The sequence below is a fragment of the Anomaloglossus baeobatrachus genome, chromosome 4, assembly GCF_048569485.1.
Source record: "Anomaloglossus baeobatrachus isolate aAnoBae1 chromosome 4, aAnoBae1.hap1, whole genome shotgun sequence".
In the NCBI taxonomy this organism is placed as follows: Eukaryota; Metazoa; Chordata; class Amphibia; order Anura; family Aromobatidae; genus Anomaloglossus; species Anomaloglossus baeobatrachus.
This window is the reverse complement of record NC_134356.1, coordinates 106696558-106722737: the sequence shown is the minus strand read 5'-3', so window position 1 is coordinate 106722737 and position 26180 is coordinate 106696558. Positions and strand designations below refer to the sequence as shown.

The following is a 26180-nucleotide window of genomic DNA, read 5'->3' as shown; positions in this document are numbered from 1 at the left end:
AGATTGTATGGTCCACTTCCTCCTGTTACCCTTGTGAAAATAAAAATATTAGGGTTAAAGCAACATTTTTATGGTAAAAAATGTATTTTTTAATTTTTAAGGCTCAATGTTATAAAATTCTGTGAAGCAAATGTGGGTTCAAGGTGCTCACCACACCTCTATAAAAATTCCTTGAAAGGTGTAGTTTCCAAAATGGGGTTACTTGTGGGTTGCTTCCACTATTTAAACACATCAGAGACACTGCAAACGTGACATTGCATCCACTATCCCAGCCAATTTTGTGCTCTAAAATTCAAAGAGCACACCTTTCCTTCTTAGCCCTGTTGTGCACCCAAACAGTAGTTCTCCACCAAGTATGGTGTATAGCTGTACTCTGGAGAAATTGATCAAATTGTACAGTCCACTTTCTCCTGTTATCCTTGTGAAAATGAAAATATTAAGGTTAAAGCAACAATTTTGTAGTAAGAATGTATTTTTTCATTTTCACGGCTCAACGTTTTAAAATTGTGTGAAGCACCTGGGGGTTCAAAGTCCACATTACTATTTAGGCAAATCAGGGGCTCTACAAATACGACATGGCATCCACCATATCCAGACAATTTTGCTCTCTAAAATTAAAATATTGCTCCTTCCCTTCTGAGCCTTGCTGTGCATCCAAACAGTAGTTTTCCACCACAATTGAGGGTATATGCATACTCAGATGAAAATAAAAATGAAAAAAATTAAGGCTAAAGCAATTTTTTTGTGGGGAAAAATTATAATTTTAATATATTCCTTCCACATTGCTTTATATCTTGTGAAGTACCTAAAGGGTTAATAAATATCTTTAATTTGGTTTTGAGCAGTTTGAGGGGTGAAGTCTTTAGAATGGTGTCACTTTTTGTTATTTTCTGTCACATAGAACTCTCAAAGACATTTCAAATGAGATGTGGTCCCTTATGAAATTGGTTTTGGAAATTTTGGAGGAAAAATGAGAAATTGCTGATAAACCTTTTACCCTTTTAACTTCTGAACAAAAAACAATATATCTTTCAAACATGGTGCTCATGTAAAGTAAATATGTGGAAAATGTTATTTATTAAAAACACTGAAAGAATTGAAAAAAACCCCTCTACTGTTCGCAAATTCTTTTGGTTCCTCCCCAGTCCATGAGCTTTGGTGCATCCAACCACATCCCTACATGGTCGGACACATCTATTATACAGAGGCACTTTTATAAGATTATCTCAGGACTAACATTTTTTTTAAACACATCAAATTGTGGAACTTACTTTATTTTGAGCTCTATTAATTAACATGCACTTTGTCGCGGGACAACCATTTTAGTTTGTTTCCATATAAAAAGGTTCTTCATAAGGAAAAACTTCCTCAATTGTAGACTTTTTTTTGTAAATATCAAGGTTGGCCCACAACTTTGTCAAAGTGTTTCATTTTTCCCCACTGTGTATTTGAGTTTGACATCCCTGCTCTACAGATAGGCCAGTTCTCCCTGAATTGGCAATTTTACTTCTAGTATCTCAGAGTTTCCACCTTCCTTTCTCAGGTTTTAATTAATGTTATGTCTCACTTGTTTGTTTGTTTTTTACTTTAGATCTCTGATGGTTATCTGCTGATGCTCTGTCTTTAAGGTACAGTCTAACAGCTTTTTTCTTCACAAATTAATGTTTCCCACAGGTTCAGAGGATTACAGAAGCAAGTTCAGTGGAGATTGTTTTATGGATCTTGTTTGCCCTGAAAAATGCCGCTGTGAAGGAACAATTGTTGAGTGCGCTAATCAAAAACTCACCCGAATACCCAGTTACCTGCCAGAATATACAACAGATCTGTAAGTTTAAAGAATGCATTTCCTATTCATCTGTTTCTCATTAAGATATAAATACTAATGACCTATGTCTTTAATTTACCTTAAAACAAACTTGTCATGCTCAATAATGCAATTAACCTGCAGATCTAGGTATAATGTGCAGGTTAACAGCATGAAGAAGGTTTCTGGCCGCTGTACAGAAAGTCCGGCACCTGGGAGAAAATTAACTTTATTTTCCCAGAAGCCGCTGGCTTTCAGTCATGTAGGCATGCCCAGAGCAATTCAATTACTCTGTACTGTAGAGCTGCTGTCAGTCAGTGTCAGGGCATGCTTATAGTGAGCACTCTATGCTTTCAGCAGTGACTGCAATTGGTCTGGGCACGTGCATGAATGAAAGCCGGCAGCTTCCAGGAGAAATAAAGTTCATTTTCTCCTAAGTGTTACACTTCCAGTACAGCAACCAATGATCATTATAATGCTATTAACCTGCAGATTAGGTCTATATGTGCATATTATTGTCATTATTGGTCGTGATAGGCTCCATTTAAATGGCTGTCTGGAAATAGAAAACGGGTTGCTGTTTTTTCCAAAGCAGTGCAACTCTTTTTAAAAAACTTATTGCATGACAGCTCCTTAATGTCTAAATCAACATATCTTACAAATGTATAGCAAGCACTTGCTTGTACTGTTTGACCAATTACTCTATTTGATCTATTTTGATACCTCTGGGGTAAAACCCAAAATGAATGAATGCAGACCCTGTTTTCTAATCTTAGACAACCACTTATGGCACATATAGATATGCCGAGTGTATTAAACAACCATCAATCGGTGGTCATTTAATAGCTCATCTACACAGGCCAACAAAGGTTCCATATACAAAGAACAATCGTTAAACCTCCTGTTATCACAGGACAATTCACAAAGCCTATTCTATATAGAATATGTATTTTATATATTCATAATTAGGGATGATCGAATACTTCGATTATACGGCTTCGCGAATATTTTCTGAATACCTCGCCGCTATTCGACTATTCGATGCGCAATGTAAGTCTATGGGAAGCCCGAATAGTACCGAATAGTTGTTATTCGGGTTTCCCATAGACTTACATTGCGCATCAAATATTCGCGAATAGCCGAATAGTGGCGAGGTATTCGGAAAATATTCACAAAGCCGGATAATCGAAGTATTCGATCATCACTATTTATAATCCCTGAAAAAACTGTGGAAATGCTTTTATGGCTCCAGGGTTAATGGAAAAAAGGCCCAAAATATCTGCATCCTGCGAGGGTTAAGTCCTCTTCACCTTCACTTATTGTTGTTGTTTAGTACACAATAAAACGTTCCAAATGCACAAAACAAATGGATCATATTTAGACATTAATGTTGCATTCATCATTCTTTCATTAACAGTCATTAACTGTCTGCTCTGTATCATCACACTATCTGTTCCATCCACCCACAGCTTTTTAGAGAAAGGCAAGCAATCAAAACACTAAGAAGAATTAAGAGTGAATGTAGATATTGAATAATGCATAAGAGTTTATGAGTTCCCTGTTTCTATTTATTAGGCGTCTGAATGACAATGAAATCTCTGTCTTGGAAGCTACAGGAATATTCAAGAAGTTGCCAAACCTGCGGAAAATGTAAGCAGAGCGGTGTTCGTTAATTTGATAGCTTTGTGCTTCCTTCCAGATGCTGGAAAATACCGTATTTGTTGTATATTATTCCTTGTATTTATTCATTCTCTATTATATTTGCAGTACTAAGTGAATCTCGCACTTGGAGAAACATAATGCTGGTCTGTCAACAGACCACTGACTGCACATTAATGTGCTTTGTGAACTGAATACAGACTAGAGAACAGTCTGTAGTCTGACTTTTAGCCGGGGTCCACAGGATTTTTCTGGCTTGTCCTCCTAAATTGGGGTTTTGTAAGAATAACATAGTCTGGAAAGTGTCTATTTTTTTTTTCAGAATAAGAAAAAAATTGGCTCTGTGGTGGTATATGTATTTATATTTTACACTGACAAGCAAAAGGGTAACAATGTTTTGCACTTTTGACTTTCAGCTTTGAACATAAGGCTACCTTCATTTTGTAGACCATCATCTTGGCTATCTCATACATAAATTAGACCACAAGTCACATACAGACTTATTTGCATATGAAGTGTGTGTGGTTGCAAGAAGCTAATTTATCTCCATTCACTTAATCTTGCCTTCATCTTGAAGTCTTGCTGCCAATTAACCATATATTGCACCCAGACACAGTCCATACACCCTAGATACACAACATGTTGCTACCATTTGTCAAACAAAAGGTTATTAGTCCCCAAAATACACACTGCTGTCCTACAGTCAATAGGCCATATACTCTCCAAAAATTTAGGCATTCTTTAAAGCAATGGTCCAACCTTTCTGACCTTGAGTGCCACATTCAGCTCAAAGAGGGTTGCCAGCCACATCCAGCTTCCTCCCCCTCACAGTATTAACACCCAGAGCTGTTATTACTAGTGTAATGACAGACAAAGCTTTTCCAAAAAAATAACTCCCAGGCAGTGTACCAAGATCCATGGGTTCCTACATCAACCCCATTCAGATCTGGTCTTCTGTGTGGGGCTACTAACAGAAGTGACCAACTGGAGACCTGCTCTTCATAGCTGTTTGTTAGACCCAGTGTTAATGCACAAAGCTGGCAGTCAGCAGCGAATTACACATCATGGGCCCACAAGCCACATGTGGCTCTTGAAGCACAGTTTTCAGACCACTGCTTTAATCATACAAGAACCAAAAGATATTGAAATTGTAGTACACTGATGGCAAGAAAAATGTGTAAAATCGTCAGAATAAGGCCACATACACATATTTAAAACAGTTATAAGATACAAAGCAAAATCAACACAAAATACCTAAAGATTTCAATTTATAAATGGGCGTGATGGACCAAACTCTGACATGGCTGGCTCCCACTTCGTGAACATCTCTCAATTGTTCAAATCACATTTTATATATCCAGGCATGGGCTCTGGTTTCCAAAACCACTTATAGGGTTGTTAAGGAAATAAGAGGGCAAGTAAAATGAAAATAGTTTATTTTCTTGTATTCCCCCAGTATACATAAGGAGGGATGTCCAGTTTAGATTACATATGTCTATCTGCCCATAGTTTGAAGCTTGTATCAACCAGGCCTATCTGTGAACAATGACTATCTCTCTATTCCTCCAGAAAACTCCCCTTGGCTCTTTTTCCTGATAACCACAAGGCAAAGACAGCAATAAAAGTTCCAAGTTTTTATGGTCCATTGTGCAAGATTAACCATGTGGATGTCAAACATATCCTAAAATTACATTTTCTGCTACACTGCATGGAATAGAAATGCTGTGGCTTTCCCATGCAGATTTGATCACAGAAAATTGGCAGCACTTTACCATGTCTATGAGAATTGAAAAAATTGACATCCACATACTGCTCATTTTTTCCAAACAGTTATTGACCTGAAATTTCTGCTTTATTTTTGGCCCCAGTTTTCAGCCCTTTCAATTTAGAGGAAATCCACAGTAGAGTCTGTTGGAAATCACAACACATTCCCCAAGTGAAATGTTTGCAGAGAAATCCATAGGTTTGTTTTGGATTTCTTGTCTCGGATGGACGTACCCTTACGGTTTAGGCGTTTAACTTGCTTTGTGTATGTTTTTTTAATCTTCAGTTATTTCATGTTTAGTTTTTCTCTTTCACAGAAATCTAAGCAATAACAAGATTAAAGATATACGTGAAGGTGCCTTTGATGGTGCTGCTGGGGTGCAGGAGCTGATGCTGACCGGAAACCTTTTGGAATCTGTACACGGACGAATGTTTCGAGGGCTGGCCGGCCTCAAGACGCTGTGAGTAGGCAGATTGGGAAGGTCTGTCACGGGAGTGTTGATGTGTCTGCGAGGACTTGTGTTAGTTTTACTGTAAACATTCTTCATGCAATAAAAAACACAAGTATAATGTTTCCTCAACATATTTGAAAGATTGTGGAAAAAGTCTTGGGGAATCTACATGCAGCATATGGATATACTCAAGATGGCTTGTGTGTTTGAACCTATGCAGTGCAAACATATGTGAAGACTGTTTGTTGGAAGCGGTTCAGTTATTGAATGAATTCTAAGTCAAACTATCAAACATTACCAGTTGTAGAAGAGGTGGCACATGATGGAGAAGCTCTTAGTCTTTCATTTCTGTACACCATGATTTTGTTGCTTATCACAGAAGTGACTGTAAACTGGCAAAGGTGTCTACTTCCAAGACTAACACATCATATACCTTTATATACACCTAGCAGACAGCATACTGTACAGATCTAACACAGTCACGGGATGTATCACAGTTATTGTCTAATTTTACAGATTTTATTTATTTGGTTCTTGCATTTTCCTTGCCTAGCTCTGTGTAATTGTCACTATAGAAACATAAACGACTGTGGCAGAGACCCATGTGGTAGACAGTCACCGGTAAAGAGAAAAGAGTTAAAAGCTCCGCGTTGCCGTCGGGATGAAATGCATAAATTCTGATTTATTGCCAACGCGTTTCAGAGCCATCTAGGCTTCTTCCTCTGGACAAATCATGTCTGATATATGATTTGTCCGGAGGAGAGAGCCTAGATCTGATATATGATTTGTCCTGAGGAAGGAGCCTAGATGGCCCTGAAATGCGTTGTCAATAAATCATAATTTATGTATCATTTTTATCTGTTCTATGACTTCATCCCCACGGAAGCACAGAGCTTTTAACCCTTTTCTCGTCACCGTAATTTTGTACTGAATATATATATAATGATGTTTGCGCAGCTTCTCGGCCCATATTTTAGGGAAAGGAAGAACATAATAGGATTTGGGCATTTACAGTTATGTGAAATGACGGCACCATGTTGGTCAAGTATGCCCTCCATTGCCTGTAAATCAATATTGAATGTATTGATTTTTTATTAATTAGATGTAAGTGTGTAGAAGTAAAATATTGTTAATTTGTTTTTCTAAAAGTTATCTTATTTTTTATTTTAAAATCCTGAAAGGGAGCAATCATGTTGGGGAAACATACTCCTTTCCTGTATTGTCTGTATAAACAGTAAAGCAGAGTGTGTTCTTTATGGTTCCAAAAATAAATAGAATTTACTGGAGAAAGAAATATCGTAGATTATTACGGTCTCCAGGAAATTATGGCATACAGCCCCCTACACTGGGCGGAGGAACAGATTTCTGACCAATTGGACAGAAATCTGTTCAGGATCAACCCAATTTTCATCTTTTTTATCTGGTAAGGTCAAATAGTTATGCACAACAGATCAGTTTGGGGATTTTATGTGCTCTACAAACACTAAGTAGCAATTATAAAAAATCTCCAGTGGACAGATTCTCCCACCTGAGCTGTGGATTTCCGCAGCTCCTCTAGAATGTCAATGGCTTCTTCCACATGCTATGTAGGGAAAACAGCTAGAATGTGGAAGAAGATGCTGTGGTCAGATGAGACCAAAGTAGAACTTTTTGGGCTAAATGCAAAATGCTATTTTGAACATCACCCTGAAAACACCATACACACAGTCAAATGTGGTGGTGGGGGTAGCATCATGTTGTGGGGAGGCTTTTCTTCAGCAGAGGCAGGGAAATTGCTCAGAGTTCATGGAAAGATGGATGGAGTCAAATATAAGGCAGTCATGTAGAAAAACATCTTAGAGGCTGCAAAATCCTTGAGACTGGGGTGTAAGTTCATTATCAAGTTCATTAAGAGGTCAACAACGACAAAAGCCATGATCAATTGTTTCAGTGGCTAGTCAAAGTCCATACCTAAATCTCAATAAGGTTTTGGGATTCAGAAACTGTGGAACAAAAAGGCACATAGGGGCTTACCAGATATACAACAATAATATATACAGTGCCTACAAGTAGTATTCAACCCCCTGCAGATTTAGCAGGTTTGATAAGATGCAAATAAGTTAGAGCCTGCAAACTTCAAACAAGAGCAGGATTTATTAACAGATGCATAAATCTTACAAACCAACAAGTTATGTTGCTCAGTTAAATTTTAATAAATTTTCAACATAAAAGTGTGGGTCAATTATTATTCAACCCCTAGGTTTAATATTTTGTGGAATAACCCTTGTTTGCAATTACAGCTAATAATCGTCTTTTATAAGACCTGATCAGGCCGGCACAGGTCTCTGGAGTTATCTTGGCCCACTCCTCCATGCAGATCTTCTCCAAGTTATCTACGTTCTTTGGGTGTCTCATGTGGACTTTAATCTTGAGCTCCTTCCACAAGTTTTCAATTGGGTTAAGGTCAGGAGACTGACTAGGCCACTGCAACACCTTGATTTTTTCCCTCTTGAACCAGGCCTTGGTTTTCTTGGCTGTGTGCTTTGGGTGGTTGTCTTGTTGGAAGATGAAATGACGACCCATCTTAAGATCCTTGATGGAGGAGCGGAGGTTCTTGGCCAAAATCTCCAGGTAGGCCGTGCTATCCATCTTCCCATGGATGCGGACCAGATGGCCAGGCCCCTTGGCTGAGAAACAGCCAGCCCCACAGCATGATGCTGCCACCACCATGCTTGACTGTAGGGATGGTATTCTTGGGGTCGTATGCAGTGCCATCCAGTCTCCAAACATCACGTGTGTGGTTGGCACCAAAGATCTCGATCTTGGTCTCATCAGACCAGAGAACCTTGAACCAGTCTGTCTCAGAGTCCTCCAAGTGATCATGAGCAAACTGTAGACGAGCCTTGACATGACGCTTTGAAAGTAATGGTACCTTACGGGCTCGTCTGGAATGGAGACCATTGCGGTGGAGTACGTTACTTATGGTATTGACTGAAACCAATGTCCCCACTGCCATGAGATCTTCCCGGAGCTCCTTCCTTGTTGTCCTTGGGTTAGCCTTGACTCTTCGGACAAGCCTGGCCTTGGCACGGGTGGAAACTTTCAAAGGCTGTCCAGGCCGTGGAAGGCTAACAGTAGTTCCATAAGCCTTCCACTTCCGGATGATGCTCCCAACAGTGGAGACAAGTTGGCCCAACTCCTTGGAAAGGGTTTTGTACCCCTTGCCAGCCTTGTGACCCTCCTCGATCTTGTCTCTGATGGCCTTGGAATGCTCCTTTGTCTTTCCCATGTTGACCATGTATGAGTGCTGTTCACAAGTTTGGGGAGGGTCTTAATTAGTCAGAAAAGGCTGGAAAAAGAGATAATTAATCCCAACATGTGAAGCTCATTGTTCTTTGTGCCTGAAATACTTTTTAATACTTTAGGGGAACCAAACAGAATTCTGGTGGATTGAGGGGTTGAATAATAAATGACACTCTGAATAAACTTTTCACAATTTAAAAAAAAAAAAAAAAAAAAAGAAATAACATTCTTTTTTGCTGCAGTGCATTTCACACTTCCAGGCTGATCTACAGTCCAAATGTCACAATGCCAAGTTCATTCCGAATGTGTAAACCTGCTAAATCTGCAGGGGGTTGAATACTACTTGTTGGCACTGTAAATAGGTTCACTCACCTATAGGGGTTGTGAAAGGTCACAACTCCTATAATTGCATGCTAGTGGGTGGAAAAAGCTGCAGCCCCGAAGAAGTAACATGAAGTCTTTGGAAGGAAAAACGGGTATCACCCCGTGCTTATCACCAATTCAAGCCGGAATAATTAAATCCAAGTCTTTATTGTATTAGCTAGGTACAGGTCAATGCATTTCAGGGGTCGCAGCCCCCTTCCTCAGGACAATATAGCAATGACAAGGATAGTGACATTGCTATATTCTCCTGATGAAGGGAGCTGCGACCCCTGAAACGCGTTGACCTGTACCTAGCTAATACAATAAAGACTTGGATTAATTTTTCCGGCTTGAATTGGTGATAAGCATGGCGTCATACCCGGTTTTCCTTCCAAAGACTTCATTGAGATTTTGTGGTAAGACTTGAGAATTGCTGTTTCCATCCAATCTCACTGAGCTAGAGTTATATTTAAAGTAGAAAGGGCAAAAAACAGCCACTTGATGTGCAAAGCTGAAATACATACTCAAAAACACTTGCAGCAAGGTTCAACGAATGATGGTCTTACAAAGTATTGTCTCAAGGGGCTGAATACAAATGAACATCCCAATTTTCATATTTAGATTTTTATAATAATTAGTAATAATCCATGTATCATTTCCTTTATACATCACAAACACTTGCTACTTAACGTTGACATATCACATAAAATATATTTGTTTGTGGGTATAATGTGGGTATAATGTGAAAAAATATAGAAAAGTTCATAGGGTATGAATACTTTTTCAAGGCCCTGTAACTAGGCCTCCAGCAGTACAGCAATATTGTTGTTTACTTGCCCATAAATAAAGATGAGGAAACTTATTGTAGCTGTTCTAGTGACTGTGTGGAATATTTGTGTTAGTCCACATATGAAATAAAAAAACTTAAAAAGGTTAAAGAATATGTTTATAATAAAAACTTTGAAAAATATGACTTTTTTATTATACTTTGTTTGTTATTCTTTTTTTTTTAGAATGCTAAGGAGCAACTTGATGACATGCATCAATAATGACACCTTCACCGGCCTGAGCTCCGTGAGACTGCTGTCTCTATATGATAACCGCATAACAACTATCACACCTGGAGCATTCAATACTTTGGTTTCATTGTCAACAATGTAAGTTCCTAACATAATTATTGAAAAGTCATATAAATCATCTCCTACTTGGAGCAATTGTTTTTTACCGCATTGACTTCAGATGCAGAGGAGATCAGAAATTAAACGTTGCCATAAAATCTCGCGGGTAATCGGAGTGACCTTTGAATCTCTATTTTACCTACTTTCGGCTCAATGTATTTTCGGTAAATTAGTTATCATTTGAACCCTTCACAGATGGATTCTCTGTGTACCCTGTGATTGTAGATGCAGTTGACCACAATAGAAAAAATGTCTTTTTACAAGCGGTTTCCATGACAACTGCTTTCAGAAGTCATATACAAAAACAAGGTTACGTAAATGTATCTCAATGCTATGGGATTAGCCTTTCACAAATAACGTTCAAAAAGCAAAACGCTGGTGATACTAGATAGTAAATGATTCTATGCATGTCTATGTATTTGTAAGGTTAATACACCCATTAATTCTCCTGCAGTGCTGAAGACAAAAAGGCAAGGAGGACATTTTCCTCATTTTAACAATAAAAAATCCTTCCCAATCTAAGAATACATTCCTCAATCAACCGGTGTCTTGTATATTTTTAACACTTTTAGTGAATTCACCATGACAGCCTCCCCTGCCAGTTACCGTGTTTTCCCGAAAATAAGACAAAATCTTATATTATTTTTGGCTCCCTAAGATGCTCTATGGCTTATTTTTAGGGGATGTCTTGTATTTTGTATTGGCATCAGTGATTGGGTGGCCTATCGTTGAAAAATGAATTCAACCCTTCCCTCTCCCACCTCTCTGTGTCAGCGTCAATGATTGGACTGTAGGCGTGAATATGGGTGCGGAAAGGAGGTGAATATTCATTTGCCATTAGCTAGCCGGCATGTGACCATAAACTTCCAGGGCTTACAGCATCACAATGTGTAATAATTGTAATAGAAATCTCAGGAATCTATTAGCTTGGAGCAAAGAACCAACTGAACCCAGTTATAGGTAATATAGTCTGTATTATAACACACGATGATAAACAAACAAGTCCAAAAACACAGTACAATATAATATGAAACCTTCATGGAAAGTCTCTGAAAGTCCAGACGAGCTGCAGAGCAATTGACAAGTCCAGAGAACAGGATCAAAACCTTGCTGACAGAAAGCCTTTTTTCATTGGCCTATCTGCCAAAACACAGTGCAGACCCCCTGCGTCAGTGCTAAACAATTAGAGCTCATATAGAAAAATGTGCAAGAGAACATATTATGGATAAAAAGTATTCAAATTGTCCCTCCAGTGAGGAAGGAGACAAACTCTAGCGCCACCTATTGGAAGTAGCAATCCTAAAAGTCAAAAGTGGCTTTTTAAACAAGCCTTTTCATAAGACTTAGGATTTATTGCCAGATCAGAATCCCAATTTTCAGACACTGTGTTTCGGGGTGATTGCTCCTCATCAGTGCAAAGTGTGCGTATGTGATCTGGCTTATGAGAAGCTATTTGGGGACCACAGGGAAGACTATTCTCCTTATGGAGACCTGACAAACCAGTCTGGCTGTCAGTAAGGGGATTTATAGCTGCAATGCCCCTCTGGATAAAAAGTAGTAATTTTTTATTAATAATGTAATTAAAATTAAATGGACATGAAATAAGCAATAGAAAAAGTAAGGATAAAAAACACACATGTGGGCAGGTAAAATGAATGACAGGTAGAGAGATCCATTAAGAATAGTGTAGCATCACAATGGAATCATTACAAATGAATCATATCATATATTGACATAGAAACCCCCCAAAAATATAACAAAATAGATCACCAAGTGGAATTAATAAATGGGGTAATATTGCCAAAAGACATATATTCATATAACCTCCTGGGTTATGCGGATAGACAAAAAAAACAAGAAGAATTAGTAATATTGCCCATCAAAACAATATATAACAAGTAGTAGCTGAGAGCAAAAAGAATGTTGTATGTGTAAAGATGATAGGGAAAACCACCCAGTTCACCCAATTAGCCTATATGTACCGCTGCCATAACTGCAAAATTAATAGCAAGGAAGAGGTAAAAGAATGAATAAATTAATCCAATAAAGTAGTCATAACCTGGCCAAACATGTGCTCTGTCCAAGAACCTTACACGCGTTTCGACGTGCAGTGTTTTTCCAGGGAACAGGTGCAAAGCAAAATGTCCAGAGGCAGATGATGAACACTTACAAATGTACAGAACACAAGTACAGAGAAGGTCAGGCAGGAGCCACAGCAGGGGTCTGGGCATCAGCAGCTGGAAGCAGCAGGTGAGCAGAAAGTAGCAGAACCTCAGGTGAACAGTAATGGAAATGTCACACTGGAATTGCAGGAGTAGAAGGAGGAAATGGAGATTCCACTTGCAGCAGAAAAACAGGCAGTATACTCAAGCAGAGGACTGGACGCTGGACTGCGGGGTTTTTAAAGGCAAGAGGACACAGAACACATGAAGCAGAATGAAGCAGGGGACACCATTTTGGAAAAGGGTAAAAAATCCCAAAAAGGATAAAAAGAATAACCAGATTCCTGACACAAAGGGGAAACATACACCAATAAAAGTTACATATTCTGAAAGGGCTGTCCAATTGCTATTTCAGGATACTATTCTAGTATGGTACACACCTAGGGCTTATTTTTAGAGTATATTATAGCTGTACTCCAAAAAGGCTGAAGCAGGGGACACCATTTTGGAAAAGGGTAAAAAATCCCAAAAAGGATAAAAAGAATAACCAGATTCCTGACACAAAGGGGAAACATACACCAATAAAAGTTACATATTCTGAAAGGGCTGTCCAATTGCTATTTCAGGATACTATTCTAGTATGGTACACACCTAGGGCTTATTTTTAGAGTATATTATAGCTGTACTCCAAAAAGGCTGAAAAATCCTGCTTGAACTTATTTTCGCGTAGGTCTTATTTTTGGGTTAAACATGGTAGTCATACTGCTCTTACAGTAAAAAAAATATCCACATCTGTTTATATAATGAATAATTACTAAGCATTAAGATTAATTAAGTTATGCTATAGGACTCATAGTGTATGAATATTGTATCACATGTTGGTCAGGTCCCAAGGCAGTGTTCTTCTTGGAACATATGGCCAGTACTTTCATGTAATTATTCTGTACTTTCCTTCATTTAGTAATCTACTCTCCAATCCTTTCAATTGTAATTGTCATCTGGCATGGCTTGGAAAGTGGCTTAGGAAGAAGAGAGTTGTGAGTGGAAATCCTCGTTGTCAAAAACCATATTTCTTAAAGGAAATTCCTATTCAGGATGTGGCCATCCAGGATTTTACTTGTGACGGTAAGCTCTAAATATATGCAGATCTGGAATATGGCAATGTTGTTTAACATATCCAATACAATAATCACACAAAAAGGCCTGTATTTTCAGAGGAATGCTTTTAACCACACAGTAGCACTGAAAATTGAAATTGTGACCTGCAGAGGAGATGTCTTCTCAGTATCTTGGCACAACCATTATGTCTAGTCAGGTCTTTTCATTTTGGAACTGCAGTTTGTTTCTGTTTGGTGGCTGCTGAGAACCATTTCCAAGAACGTGCGGTATCAGCAGGGTGTATTTATGTTTTATAAGAACTGAACACATTGGTCACACTACGTTACATGCATGTGGTTTGTCCTCAGTGACTGACAGTGTACTAGAAATAGAGCTGTGTTAAGTCTGTTTTTAATAGTAGGGAGAAGAATTTGTCACCAAATCCTTATTCCTGTTTTGCTAAATACAAATAGTGTAATTTTGCATTTTATGAATTGTCCTGCAATATATAGCTCTTGTATATATTCTGATATTCCAAATATTAAAAATGTACTTAGATATTTGTATTAAAAATAATTAAAACAAATAAAGTACATTTAAATATTGCAAATTTTACTAAATATTTACCAACACCCGGTCACAATATTAGTGCCCTATAGGATGCTGCAGACCCCATGATAAGGGTGGCATAAGTGCAAAATATTGCTACAACAACCACTCACACAGCTACCATTCATAGAGGGGATGGTTGCTCAGTAGTATAAATGCATATGATAAGGATTGTATAGGGTTCCAGGACAGGGGTTCTTCTTAGAAGTTTTCTTGATACTATTTTCAACATTGGTTGTGTTTTTGTCAGTAAAAAGGGAGCAAAACAAATTGCTACCATGTGTTCAGAGTTTGTAACTTACAAATGGAAGCGAAACAGGTTGTAGAAATGGGAAACCCATGGAACAATACTAATGAATGTAAGGCACAACTGAGGTGACCTAAAAACTATGAAAATTGGCTAAAAAAATCCATTGGATCATTTTACAGAAATCACAATTTTCTCAGTATAAGGGAATCATATGAGATATAGCTAAAGAATCTTTCACTCAATAATATTTGCAATGTTTCTTCACAGCTAGAACATTTATAGTGTGTGACGGAAGCTTATAGGCCCTTGAATTTGGATTTTACTGCTACCTTTCACTAATGTCATACACTGACTATAGAAGTAGAAATCCCTGACTTTGTTTGATAATTTTGCTAATTACAATAATGTAATAATTACTTGTAGACTAGTACTACCTAAGGAACACATATACAGTTAGATCCAGAAATATTTGGACAGTGACACAATTTTCGCGAGTTGGGCTCTGCATGCCACCACATTGGATTTGAAATGAAACCTCTACAACAGAATTCAAGTGCAGATTGTAACGTTTAATTTGAAGGTTTGAACAAAAATATCTGATAGAAATTGTAGGAATTGTACACATTTCTTTACAAACACTCCACATTTTAGGAGGTCAAAAGTAATTGGACAAATAAACCAAACCCAAACAAAATATTTTTATTTTCAATATTTTGTTGCGAATCCTTTGGAGGCAATCACTGCCTTAAGTCTGGAACCCATGGTCATCACCAAACGCTGGGTTTCCTCCTTCTTAATGCTTTGCCAGGCCTTTACAGCCGCAGCCTTCAGGTCTTGCTTGTTTGTGGGTCTTTCCGTCTTAAGTCTGGATTTGAGCAAGTGAAATGCATGCTCACTTGGGTTAAGATCTGGTGATTGACTTGGCCATTGCAGAATGTTCCACTTTTTTGCACTCATGAACTCCTGGGTAGCTTTGGCTGTATGCTTGGGGTCATTGTCCATCTGTACTATGAAGCGCCGTCCGATCAACTTTGCGGCATTTGGCTGAATCTGGGCTGAAAGTATATCCCGGTACACTTCAGAATTCATCCGGCTACTCTTGTCTGCTGTTATGTCATCAATAAACACAAATGACCCAGTGCCATTGAAAGCCATGCATGCCCATGCCATCATGTTGCCTCCACCATGTTTTACAGAGGATGTGGTGTGCCTTGGATCATGTGCCATTCCCTTTCTTCTCCAAACTTTTTTCTTCCCATCATTCTGGTACAGGTTGATCTTTGTCTCATCTGTCCATAGAATACTTTTCCAGAACTGAGCTGGCTTCATGAGGTGTTTTTCAGCAAATTTAACTCTGGCCTGTCTATTTTTGGAATTGATGAATGGTTTGCATCTAGATGTGAACCCTTTGTATTTACTTTCATGGAGTCTTCTCTTTACTGTTGACTTAGAGACAGATACACCTACTTCACTGAGAGTGTTCTGGACTTCAGTTGATGCTGTGAACGGGTTCTTCTTCACCAAAGAAAGTATGCGGCGATCATCCACCACTGTTGTCATCCGTGGACGCCTAGGCCTTTTTGAGTTCCCAAGCTCACCAGTCAATTCCTTTTTTCTCAGAATGTACCCGACTGTTGATTTTGCTACTCCAAGCATGTCTGCTATCTCTCTGCTGGATTTTTTCTTTTTTTTCAGCCTCAGGATGTTCTGCTTCACCTCAATTGAGAGTTCCTTAGACCGCATGTTGTCTGGTCACAGCAACAGTTTCCAAATGCAAAACCACACACCTGTAATCAACCCCAGACCTTTTAACTACTTCATTGATTACAGGTTAACGAGGGAGACGCCTTCAGAGTTAATTGCAGCCCTTAGAGTCCCTTGTCCAATTACTTTTGATCCCTTGAAAAAGAGGAGGCTATGCATTACAGAGCTATGATTCCTAAACCCTTTCTCCGATTTGGATGTGAAAACTCTCATATTGCAGCTGGGAGTGTGCACTTTCAGCCCATATTATATATATATAATTGTATTTCTGAACATGTTTTTGTAAACAGCTAAAATAACAAAACTTGTGTCACTGTCCAAATATTTCTGGCCCTGACTATATACAGATGATTCCTATTAAAATAACTTATAATGCTTGGAAATTATTAACTTGCCGGGAATATAAATGTATCTAAGGCTAGCTTCACACATCCGGCTTTTTGCCAATTTGCCAGATTCGGCGGACTCCAGTACAGTATGATACAGTACAATGGCAGTGCGGCAACGTCCGGGTCACATGCTCTGGTCACATGACTGCATGTGACCGGAGCTTGTCGCGCTGCCATTGTACTGTATACACTGTACTGGGGTGCGCCGAATCCGGCAAACCGGTAAAATGTCGGATGTGTGAAGCTAGCCTAATACAGCTGAAATAAAGAATAAAATACATACTGTACTGCTTACACCTTATATTTGTTAAAACAGTTATTGCCATCCTCATAAACTGGCATAGTAAACACAAGTGACTCACAACAAAGGGCACAAATTTTAGAAAACCTCACAGAAGAAAGGCAGCCTGACTTATCAACACCAGGTCACAATACCAATTCACTACAGGATGCAGAAGACCTACATGATAAATTGGTGGTTCCATTATTGGTAAATTTGTGAGTGGTAGCTTTATCCGTATTTTACAACTCTGGTGCCCCGGCATTTATCATGGGGACTTGCTGAATCCAATATTGCATTGGTAGTGTAAGCTGGGGGTGGTAAGTAAGGCTGCCCTTTTTCATGTTGCATGTAACACAAGCAGTTTACTGATTACTAAAATGCTTAGCCTCTTGAGATATTTACACTTTTATTTTACAGCTTATTGCCTTGGAGACCGAGCATTGCTGCTAGGACAGCAGAATATCGGCAGTGCTTATATGCTCTTGTTACACTGCTTCAAAGCTGATCAGGATCACTGACGTGCACTGCTACCTCTTAGTCCCTGGCCAGTTTCAGGGCAGTGCTTACAAGATAGTCAGCAGCGGTGGTCAGTCTCCAAGGCATTCAGCTTTAAAAAACAAAACATAAAAAAAAAGCTGCTAATATCTCAAGAATGGCTGAAAATTGTAATAAGCTGTACATTGTAAAAGTGCACTGTCTGACAATATCCAATGTAAGGTTGCAACTCCCTTTGATAATAATTGAGGTAGTCACAAGAAGCATTTCTATTTAAATCCATGGCTGGTTGACTTACTCCACAGATACCGCTTCATAGGAATTAACTTAAAAAATAATTTTCCTGCAAAAAGGTATAAACTTAAAAATAACAATCCATACAGCTGCAGGATCTGCCCGCTCAGGTACAGCGTTCTGCTCTTCTGGCAATCAGAGCACCACTTTAGAGTTCTCGTACCTCCATACACAGGACACCGAATAGGACTTCATTTTACCTACTGACCACAACCTATGGTGGAGATACAGTGAACATCCATCCCACCCATCTCTTTAGCTGTTCACAAAAAACTTGGCCCTGTAAAATCCTGTTTAACCCTCTAAGTACCTATCATACTGGAGCATACATACGGGTTCACATCACTGAGGTTAACAATCTCAGTGATTCATATTCCCCTTTAGTATTTTATCAATGACCACCTAACACCATCTATGAAGATGGGAGTACATTTTTAATTCTACATCATACAGATATAAATTTATTGGGTGCTCTCATAAATGGTAACATACTCATGGAATCAGAACTCCGTTATCTTATGAAGGCTAAAAATTTAGAAAGTTACTAACCATTCATACTCATTACATTAGATGTTTCTTACTGTGTATCAAGGTGATTTGACATTCATGACACTTTTGGGGGGCATTTGTATTACTTTGTATTTATTTAGACGTTAATAGATTTCATATTTTATCATCATCGATTATTAACTTTACGTATCACAAGTTATTATGTGATAACACTATAAAGCTATTACTTTCATAAGCGCTTTCTTTAACTGGTGGCAAATGAATGTAAAACATATTATCTCATTTCTTACTAGGTAATGAGGAAAGCAGCTGTCTTCTTACACTTCGCTGCCCAGAACAGTGCACTTGCGTGGACTCTGTAGTTCGTTGCGGAAACAAAGGATTGAGAGCCCTCCCTAAAAACATCCCCAAAGATGTGACTGAGCTGTAAGTATGGCACCAGCATTAGACAGTAACACATTTGTATGAAGACATACAATCATGTAAGAATAACTCCAAAAGTATAAATGATTTCAAGACGCATAACAATTTTATCATAATTCCTTCTGCATTCATTAATAAATGTGGATAGAGCTTGAGCAAAAGTGATCGACGTTATTAACAGGAGTTAAAAAAAGAATATACCTTATTAGTGAAAATATATCTGATAGATAGGTTTGGTTATTGTTCAACATATAAATTTCATAGTATAAATAAAAATGGCCCACTTTTCATTAGCTTGCTGTAGTCTTTGGTTGAGATGGATATTTGGAGACTTGGTCATCAATACATTTCAGCATCATTAAGAGCCTAACTTAATTGCCAGAATAATTTCAGGCATTGTCTAGAGTAGATAGGGAATAGGCAAGAAGTAAACATGTAAACGAAAACCTTTTAGGCTACATGCGCGCGCTGCTTTTTTTGCTGCTTTTTTTGCTGCTTTTTTGGCTGCAGTTTTGTCAGCAGAACTTTCTGACATCTGACTTCCCAGCAAAGTCTATGAGAAGTCAGATTTGTCATGCGCACATTGCAGTTTATTTGTCAGCGTTTTTTTTGTCAAAAGTTTGTGACAAAAAAAATGCAGCATGTTCATTCTTCCTGCGTTTTTGTCAACATTTGTCACCCATTGAAATCAATGAGGGCATCAAAAACGCAGGAAAAATGCATGCTAATCAAAAGTGGTGCATTTTACCTGCCTTTTACCTGCGTTTTTGGTACCAAAAACGCAGGTGATTTGTCAGGAAGTGAGGTCAGGCAAGTGGTCCCGTCCCGTCCCGTCCTCCATGTGTTCCCCGAAGTACCGCTGTCCCCAGGGGAGATGATGTGGAGGACGGGACTATCAGCAGCGGCGGAAGCGAGAGGGAAAAATCAATGTTTTCAGCTGCCAATGTCCATCCCCCTCTCGCTGCTGCTGCCGCCGCTGATAGTCCCGTCCTCCACGTGTTCCCCGAAGTACCACTGTCCCCAGCGTGCACGCACATGGGAGATGATGTGGAGGATGGGACTATCCGCGGCGGCAGCGGCAGCGAGAGGGGGATGGACATTGGCAGCTGAAAACATTGATTTTTCCCTCTCGCTGCCGCCGCCGCTGATAGTCCCGTCCTCCACGTGTTCCCCGAAGTACCACTGTCCCCAGCGTGCACGCACAGGGGAGATGATGTGGAGGACGGGACTATCAGCGGCGGCAGTGAGAGGGAAAAATCAATGTTTTTAGCTGCCAATGTCCATCCCCCTCTTGCTGCCGCCGCTGATAGTCCCGTCCTCCCCGTGTTCCCCGAAGTACCGCTGTCCCCGCACAGGGGAGATGATGGACCCCTCTCACCGCCACCGCCACCGCTGAAAGTCCTCCACGCTCCTGTCAGCTCCATGCAGTAGCGCGATCAGCTGAGCTGTCACTGAGGTTACTCGCGGCCACCGCTGGATCCATCGGTGGCCGCGGGTAACCTCGATGACAGCTCAGCTGATCGCGCGGCTGTCTTCATTTGCTGCATGGAGGTGACAGGAGCGGCGGTGTCTGCTGCAGCTCCGGTCACCTCCATGCATTAGAGCTGGATGCGGCGCTGGACCATCCTGGATTACGCCGGACATGGAGGGCTTTGTCGGGGTTAATAAATTGGTAATGAGGGAATGTGTTTGTGTTTTTTATTTCTAATAAAGGATTTTTCGGGTGTGTGTGTTTATTTACTGTAATTTACAGATTAATCATGGAAGGTATCTCGGGGAGACGCCTGACATGATTAATCTAGGACTTATTGGCAGCTATGGGCTGCCAATAACTCCTTATTACCCCGATTTGCCAACGCACCAGGGTAAATCGGGAAGAGCCGGGTACAGTACCAGAACTGTCGCATATAATGTATGCGGCAATTCTGGGCGGCTGCTGACTGATATTGTTAGGCTGGGGGGCTCCCCATAATGTGGAGCTCCCCATCCTGAGAATACCAGCCTTCAGCCGTATGGCTTTATCTGGCTGGCATTAAAATTGGGGGGGACCGCACGCCAGTTTTTTTTAATTATTTATTTATTTCTAATTTTTTTTTTTCAATTCAACAAGCTTTATGGGCTAGTTTGAACTGAAAAATACATGAAACAATTGTTGACAAAACTGCAGCCAAAAACGCACCAAAAAAGCAGCAAAAACGCACCAAAAAAGCACCTACATTTTTTGTGACATTTCCAGGCTCTCTCTGACAAGGTGCAGTTTTGGCTGCAGTTTTGGCTGCAGTTTGTGAACACGAAAAAGAAGCAGCGTGCGCATGTAGCCTTAGGCTACATGCGCACGCTGCTTCTTTTTCGTGTTCACAAACTGCAGCCAAAACTGCAGCCAAAACTGCAGCCAAAACTGCACCTTGTCAGAGAGAGCCTGGAAATGTCACAAAAAATGTAGGTGCTTTTTTGGTGCATTTTTGCTGCTTTTTTGGTGCGTTTTTGGCTGCAGTTTTGTCAACAATTGTTTCATGTATTTTTCAGTTCAAACAAGCCCATAAAGCTTGTTGAATTGGAAAAAAAAAAATTAGAAATAAATAAATAATTAAAAAAAACGGCGTGCGGTCCCCCCCCCAATTTTAATGCCAGCCAGATAAAGCCATACGGCTGCAGGCTGGTATTCTCAGGATGGGGAGCCCCACGTTATGGGGAGCCCCCCAGCCTAACAATATCAGCCAACAGCCGCCCAGAATTGCCGCATACATTAGATGCGACAGTTCTGGGACTGTACCCGGCTCTTCCCGATTTGCCCTGGTGCGTTGGCAAATCGGGGTAATAAGGAGTTATTGGCAGCCCATAGCTGCCAATAAGTCCTAGATTAATCATGTCAGGCGTCTATGAGACACCTTCCATGATTAATCTGTAAATTACAGTAAATAAACACACACACCCGAAAAATCCTTTATTAGAAATAAAAAACACAAACACATTCCCTCATTACCAATTTATTAACCCCGACAAAGCCCTCCATGTCCGGCGTAATCCAGCATACTCCAGCAGTGCTGCATGCAGGTGACCGGAGAAGCAGCAGACACCGCCGCTCCGGTCACCTCCATGCAGCTAATGAAGACAGCCGCGCGATCAGCTGCTGTCACTGAGGTTACCCGCGGCCACCGCTGAATCCAGCGGTGGCCGCGAGTAACCTCTGACAGCTCAGCTGATCGCACTACAGCGTGGAGCCGACGGCAGGAGCCTGGAGCCGGCGGCAGGAGCGTGGAGCCGGCCGGCGGCAGGAGCGTGGAGCCGGCCGGCGGCAGGAGCGTGGAGCCGGCCGGCGGCAGGAGCGTGGAGCCGGCCGGCGGCAGGAGCGTGGAGCCGGCCGGCGGCAGGAGCGTGGAGCCGACGGCAGGAGCCTGGAGCCGGCGGCAGGAGCCTGGAGCCGGCCGGCGGCAGGAGCGTGGAGCCGGCCGGCGGCAGGAGCGTGGAGCCGGCCGGCGGCAGGAGCGTGGAGCCGGCCGGCGGCAGGAGCGTGGAGCCGGCCGGCGGCAGGAGCGTGGAGCCGGCCGGCGGCAGGAGCGTGGAGCCGACGGCAGGAGCCTGGAGCCGGCGGCAGGAGCCTGGAGCCGGCCGGCGGCAGGAGCGTGGAGCCGGCCGGCGGCAGGAGCGTGGAGCCGGCCGGCGGCAGAAGCGTGGAGCCGGCCGGCGGCAGGAGCGTGGAGCCGACGGCAGGAGCCTGGAGCCGGCGGCAGGAGCGTGGAGCCGGCCGGCGGCAGGAGCGTGGAGCCGACGGCAGGAGCCTGGAGCCGGCGGCAGGAGCCTGGAGCCGGCCGGCGGCAGGAGCGTGGAGCCGGCCGGCGGCAGGAGCGTGGAGCCGGCCGGCGGCAGGAGCGTGGAGCCGGCCGGCGGCAGGAGCGTGGAGCCCGGGACTTTCAGCGGCGGCGGCGGTGGCGGTGAGAGGGGTCCATCATCTCCCCTGTGCGGGGACCGCGGTACTTCGGGGAACACGGGGAGGACGGGACTATCAGCGGCGGCGGCAGCGAGAGGTGGATGGACGTTGGCAGCTGAAAACATTGATTTTTCCCTCTTGCTGCCGCCGCTGCTGATAGTCCCGTCCTCCACATCATCTCCCCTGTGCGTGCACGCTGGGGACAGTGGTACTTCGGGGAACACGTGGAGGACGGGACTACCAGCGGCGGCGGCAGCAGCAAGAGGGAAAAATCAATGTTTTCAGCTGCCAATGTCCATCCCCCTCTCGCTGCCGCTGCTGATAGTCCCGTCCTCCACATCTTCTCCCCTGGGGACAGCGGTACTTCGGGGAACACGTGGAGGACGGGACGGGACCACTTGCCTGACCTCACTTCCTGACAAATCACCTGCGTTTTTGCTAGCAAAAACGCAGGTAAAAGGCAGGTAAAATGCACCACTTTTGATTAGCATGCATTTTTCCTGCGTTTTTGATGCCCTCATTGATTTCAATGGGTGACAAATGTTGACAAAAACGCAGGAAGAATGAACATGGTGCATTTTTTTTGTCACAAACTTTTGACAAAAAAAACGCTGACAAATAAACTGCAATGTGCGCATGACAAATCTGACTTCTCATAGACTTTGCTGGGAAGTCAGATGTCAGAAAGTTCTGCTGACAAAACTGCAGCCAAAAAAGCAGCAAAAAAGCAGGAAAAAAAGCAGCGTGCGCATGTAGCCTTAGGGTAAAATTATAATACTGCACTTCTATGCTGCGATATGATTACTTACTGGAGGTCTTTGAGATGGTGCCTGCTAAGCCGTCTGCAGCAGGGACTATGCTCAAACATTCCTTCATGGCTGCAGATAGATTTTGCATTCTGGAGAAAATCCACATTGTTCAATTATACAAGTTCTTCCAGATTTCCTACTCAAAACAACAGGCTGATTAATAGTGCTGTGCATAGCGCATGAGCAAGGTTTCTGCTACAGTTAGAAAAGTGATGGCCAATGGGAGGTATTCATCTCATTCATTGAGGAGAGCTGGTGCACATGTCAGGACTAGAAACCCTCTTTACCCGATGTGCTTGCTATATAATTTTCATAATGAAACACTGATAAATTTAACATTGTACAGAAAATAAACAGTTGTTTCACAGGTATGTTTTTTTAATATGTCTTAAAGTACAATTCCCTGTGCTGTAAATGGTTTAATAGGCACAAACCATCTGACAAACTCCCTTTAGAGTTACAGGTCCTATGCCCAAAGGCTGCATTAACTGCCAAATGGTGATGACAACATGTTCCCTCCAGTTTATTCATTTGATCAGTTTTCTTGTAAAATTCAATTATAAATTTGTGCTGGGGTGAAGCTATAAGGGCCACATAATGAATTGTGGGGAGGACGCTTTGAGGACCATATTATGAATGGTGGGAAGGATGCCTTTAGAGCCATATAATGAATTGTGCAGTGGGGAGGACACTATCACTGCCATAGAATAAATTGTGGGGAAGGCGCTAGGAGGGGCTTAGTATCCTACCCCACCATCCAATTAATTTTAAGTCCATATATAACTTTCTCCTCCTCCATTATATTTCATTATAAGGCCCTAAAGTCCCTCTTCCATCCTTCACTCTAATCCCATCTCTCCCACTCATCATTGTCCTCTCCCCAGTTTAATTTAAAAAAAAGTCTCTCTCCTGTTTGTATGTTCCCTCGCAACACTGCTTCTTGTCTTGGCAGATACTTTTCAAAAGACACAGGTGCATGCGGTGTGCTGACATTATGAAGTTGTGCGAGTTTGTGTCAGAGAGAATGTGTCAGGCAGGAAGCTGAGGGCAGTTTTCTCCACTCTACTGCCTATATTGTGCAGCGGAGCTGCGGGATCACTTCTGCTGGGTGAAACGCTTGTGCTTATCTCAATCTGGCTATGAACCCCCCGGAATCTAAGGCCCCGAACAACAAGGCAGATTGGCCACATTATTAACTGCCCTGCATGGGTCCACTTCACCTCTTGGCCCAGATGCATCGGCTGCAGCAGCGGTATGTCCGCCCCTGGTTCAGGATCCGCCACTCCAGAAGGGCGTCTGTAATTAAGCACTGTTAAGTCTATAGGATAGTTATTATATAGAATATACAGTAGTATATCTGTTATAATTTCTAATTGGAGAGTAATCATCCTTTTATTCTCCATGTTTAAAATGACTGTTAAAATGCTGCTACCAGGGAGCACAGGATTTACCTTATATTTAAAATGCCAGATTAAAAAAACCGATACATGGGACAATACACTCTACCTGATTGTACGGACATCCCTGAACAAATGGGAACATGGTAGGTACTGCAGTATTTTGTTCACCTTCTAATTTTGTGCTGTACCCAGACACCCCAGCAGAAGCAAGTGAAAATACAAAGGGTTAATTGCAACTTCTCCAGACCAGATATGGCCGTGAATCACTGTCACATGAATAGCACCCGATGGGCAGAAAAGTGGTGAATAGACAGTCATGCTGAAATGTAGGATTGTAAAGAGTGTAGGGAATTTATCAATTGGGTGAACTTTTCAAGACAGTTTTAAATTGCTTTTATTTGTTCCAGATTTATCAAAGTCCAAAAATAAAAGAGATCCGCAAGGCATGCATCGTTTCTGTCTAAAGACTGCTGAGGGTGAAGTGTTGCTTGCCTAGAGAATAAACATTTTGTCTGAAGTTGAATTGCTGCTGTTTTTTTCTCTTTTTGGACTTGTATGTAGTGATGAGTGGACCCGAACTGTAAAGATCGGTGTTCGTATCAAACACAGACTTTAAAAAAAAAAAAAAATCCCAGTGTTCGGAATTCGGGTGCTTTACGTATGCAAATCACTTGAGCGAGCATCGCTGTGATTGGGTACTCTTGGTGCTTGCTCGGCCAAGTGTGAGTCGCTTGCAGTGCTGCAATACATCACACTGGGGATAAAATCAGCGTTATCAGATGTATTGTGTACAAAAAAAAATCCCACATCGTTGCCATACCATATAATATGACCTTATAGTGACCAAATGATACCACATAAAAGGAACAAATACCGTTCACCATGACCAGACCAGACCACATATTACCACCATATAGGGACCAAATAATATAACATACAAGGGACAAATACCACCTCACTATAACCAGACCATATTACTACCAAATAGTGACCAATTCTACCATATATAAGTAAGAAATATTGCCACACTGTTACCAAACCACATATTACCACCACATAGTGACCGAATAATGCCACATATGTAGCGCCCCTGAACCACTCAGGGCACTCCCAGGTACTGCATCCTCACAAGGATGCATTGCCTACCCCCAGGGACCTGGAATACTAGTTCCAGTGACATCTGCACACACCAAAATCCCAGTTTCCACTCCACACTAGGGGTAATTGGCTAGTCAGACACCAAAGGGATCAGGGCGGAGCCAGT

General features: G+C 41.5%; 1 protein-coding gene across 3 annotated transcripts in view; it reads left to right on the top strand.

Moving 5' to 3' along the window:
- Positions 1–26180, top strand: part of SLIT3 (slit guidance ligand 3) — an 878603-nt gene that overhangs the window by 689977 nt on the left and 162446 nt on the right. For 2 of the 3 annotated variants that reach the window (XM_075344497.1, XM_075344499.1), the window contains 6 exons: positions 1675–1825; positions 3380–3454; positions 5545–5688; positions 10338–10481; positions 13626–13789; positions 18650–18782. In XM_075344497.1, the coding sequence (XP_075200612.1) occupies positions 1675–1825; positions 3380–3454; positions 5545–5688; positions 10338–10481; positions 13626–13789; positions 18650–18782 (811 nt within the window). The remainder of the gene's footprint in view (positions 1–1674; positions 1826–3379; positions 3455–5544; positions 5689–10337; positions 10482–13625; positions 13790–18649; positions 18783–26180) is intronic. The other variant, XM_075344498.1, reaches the window with a different exon arrangement.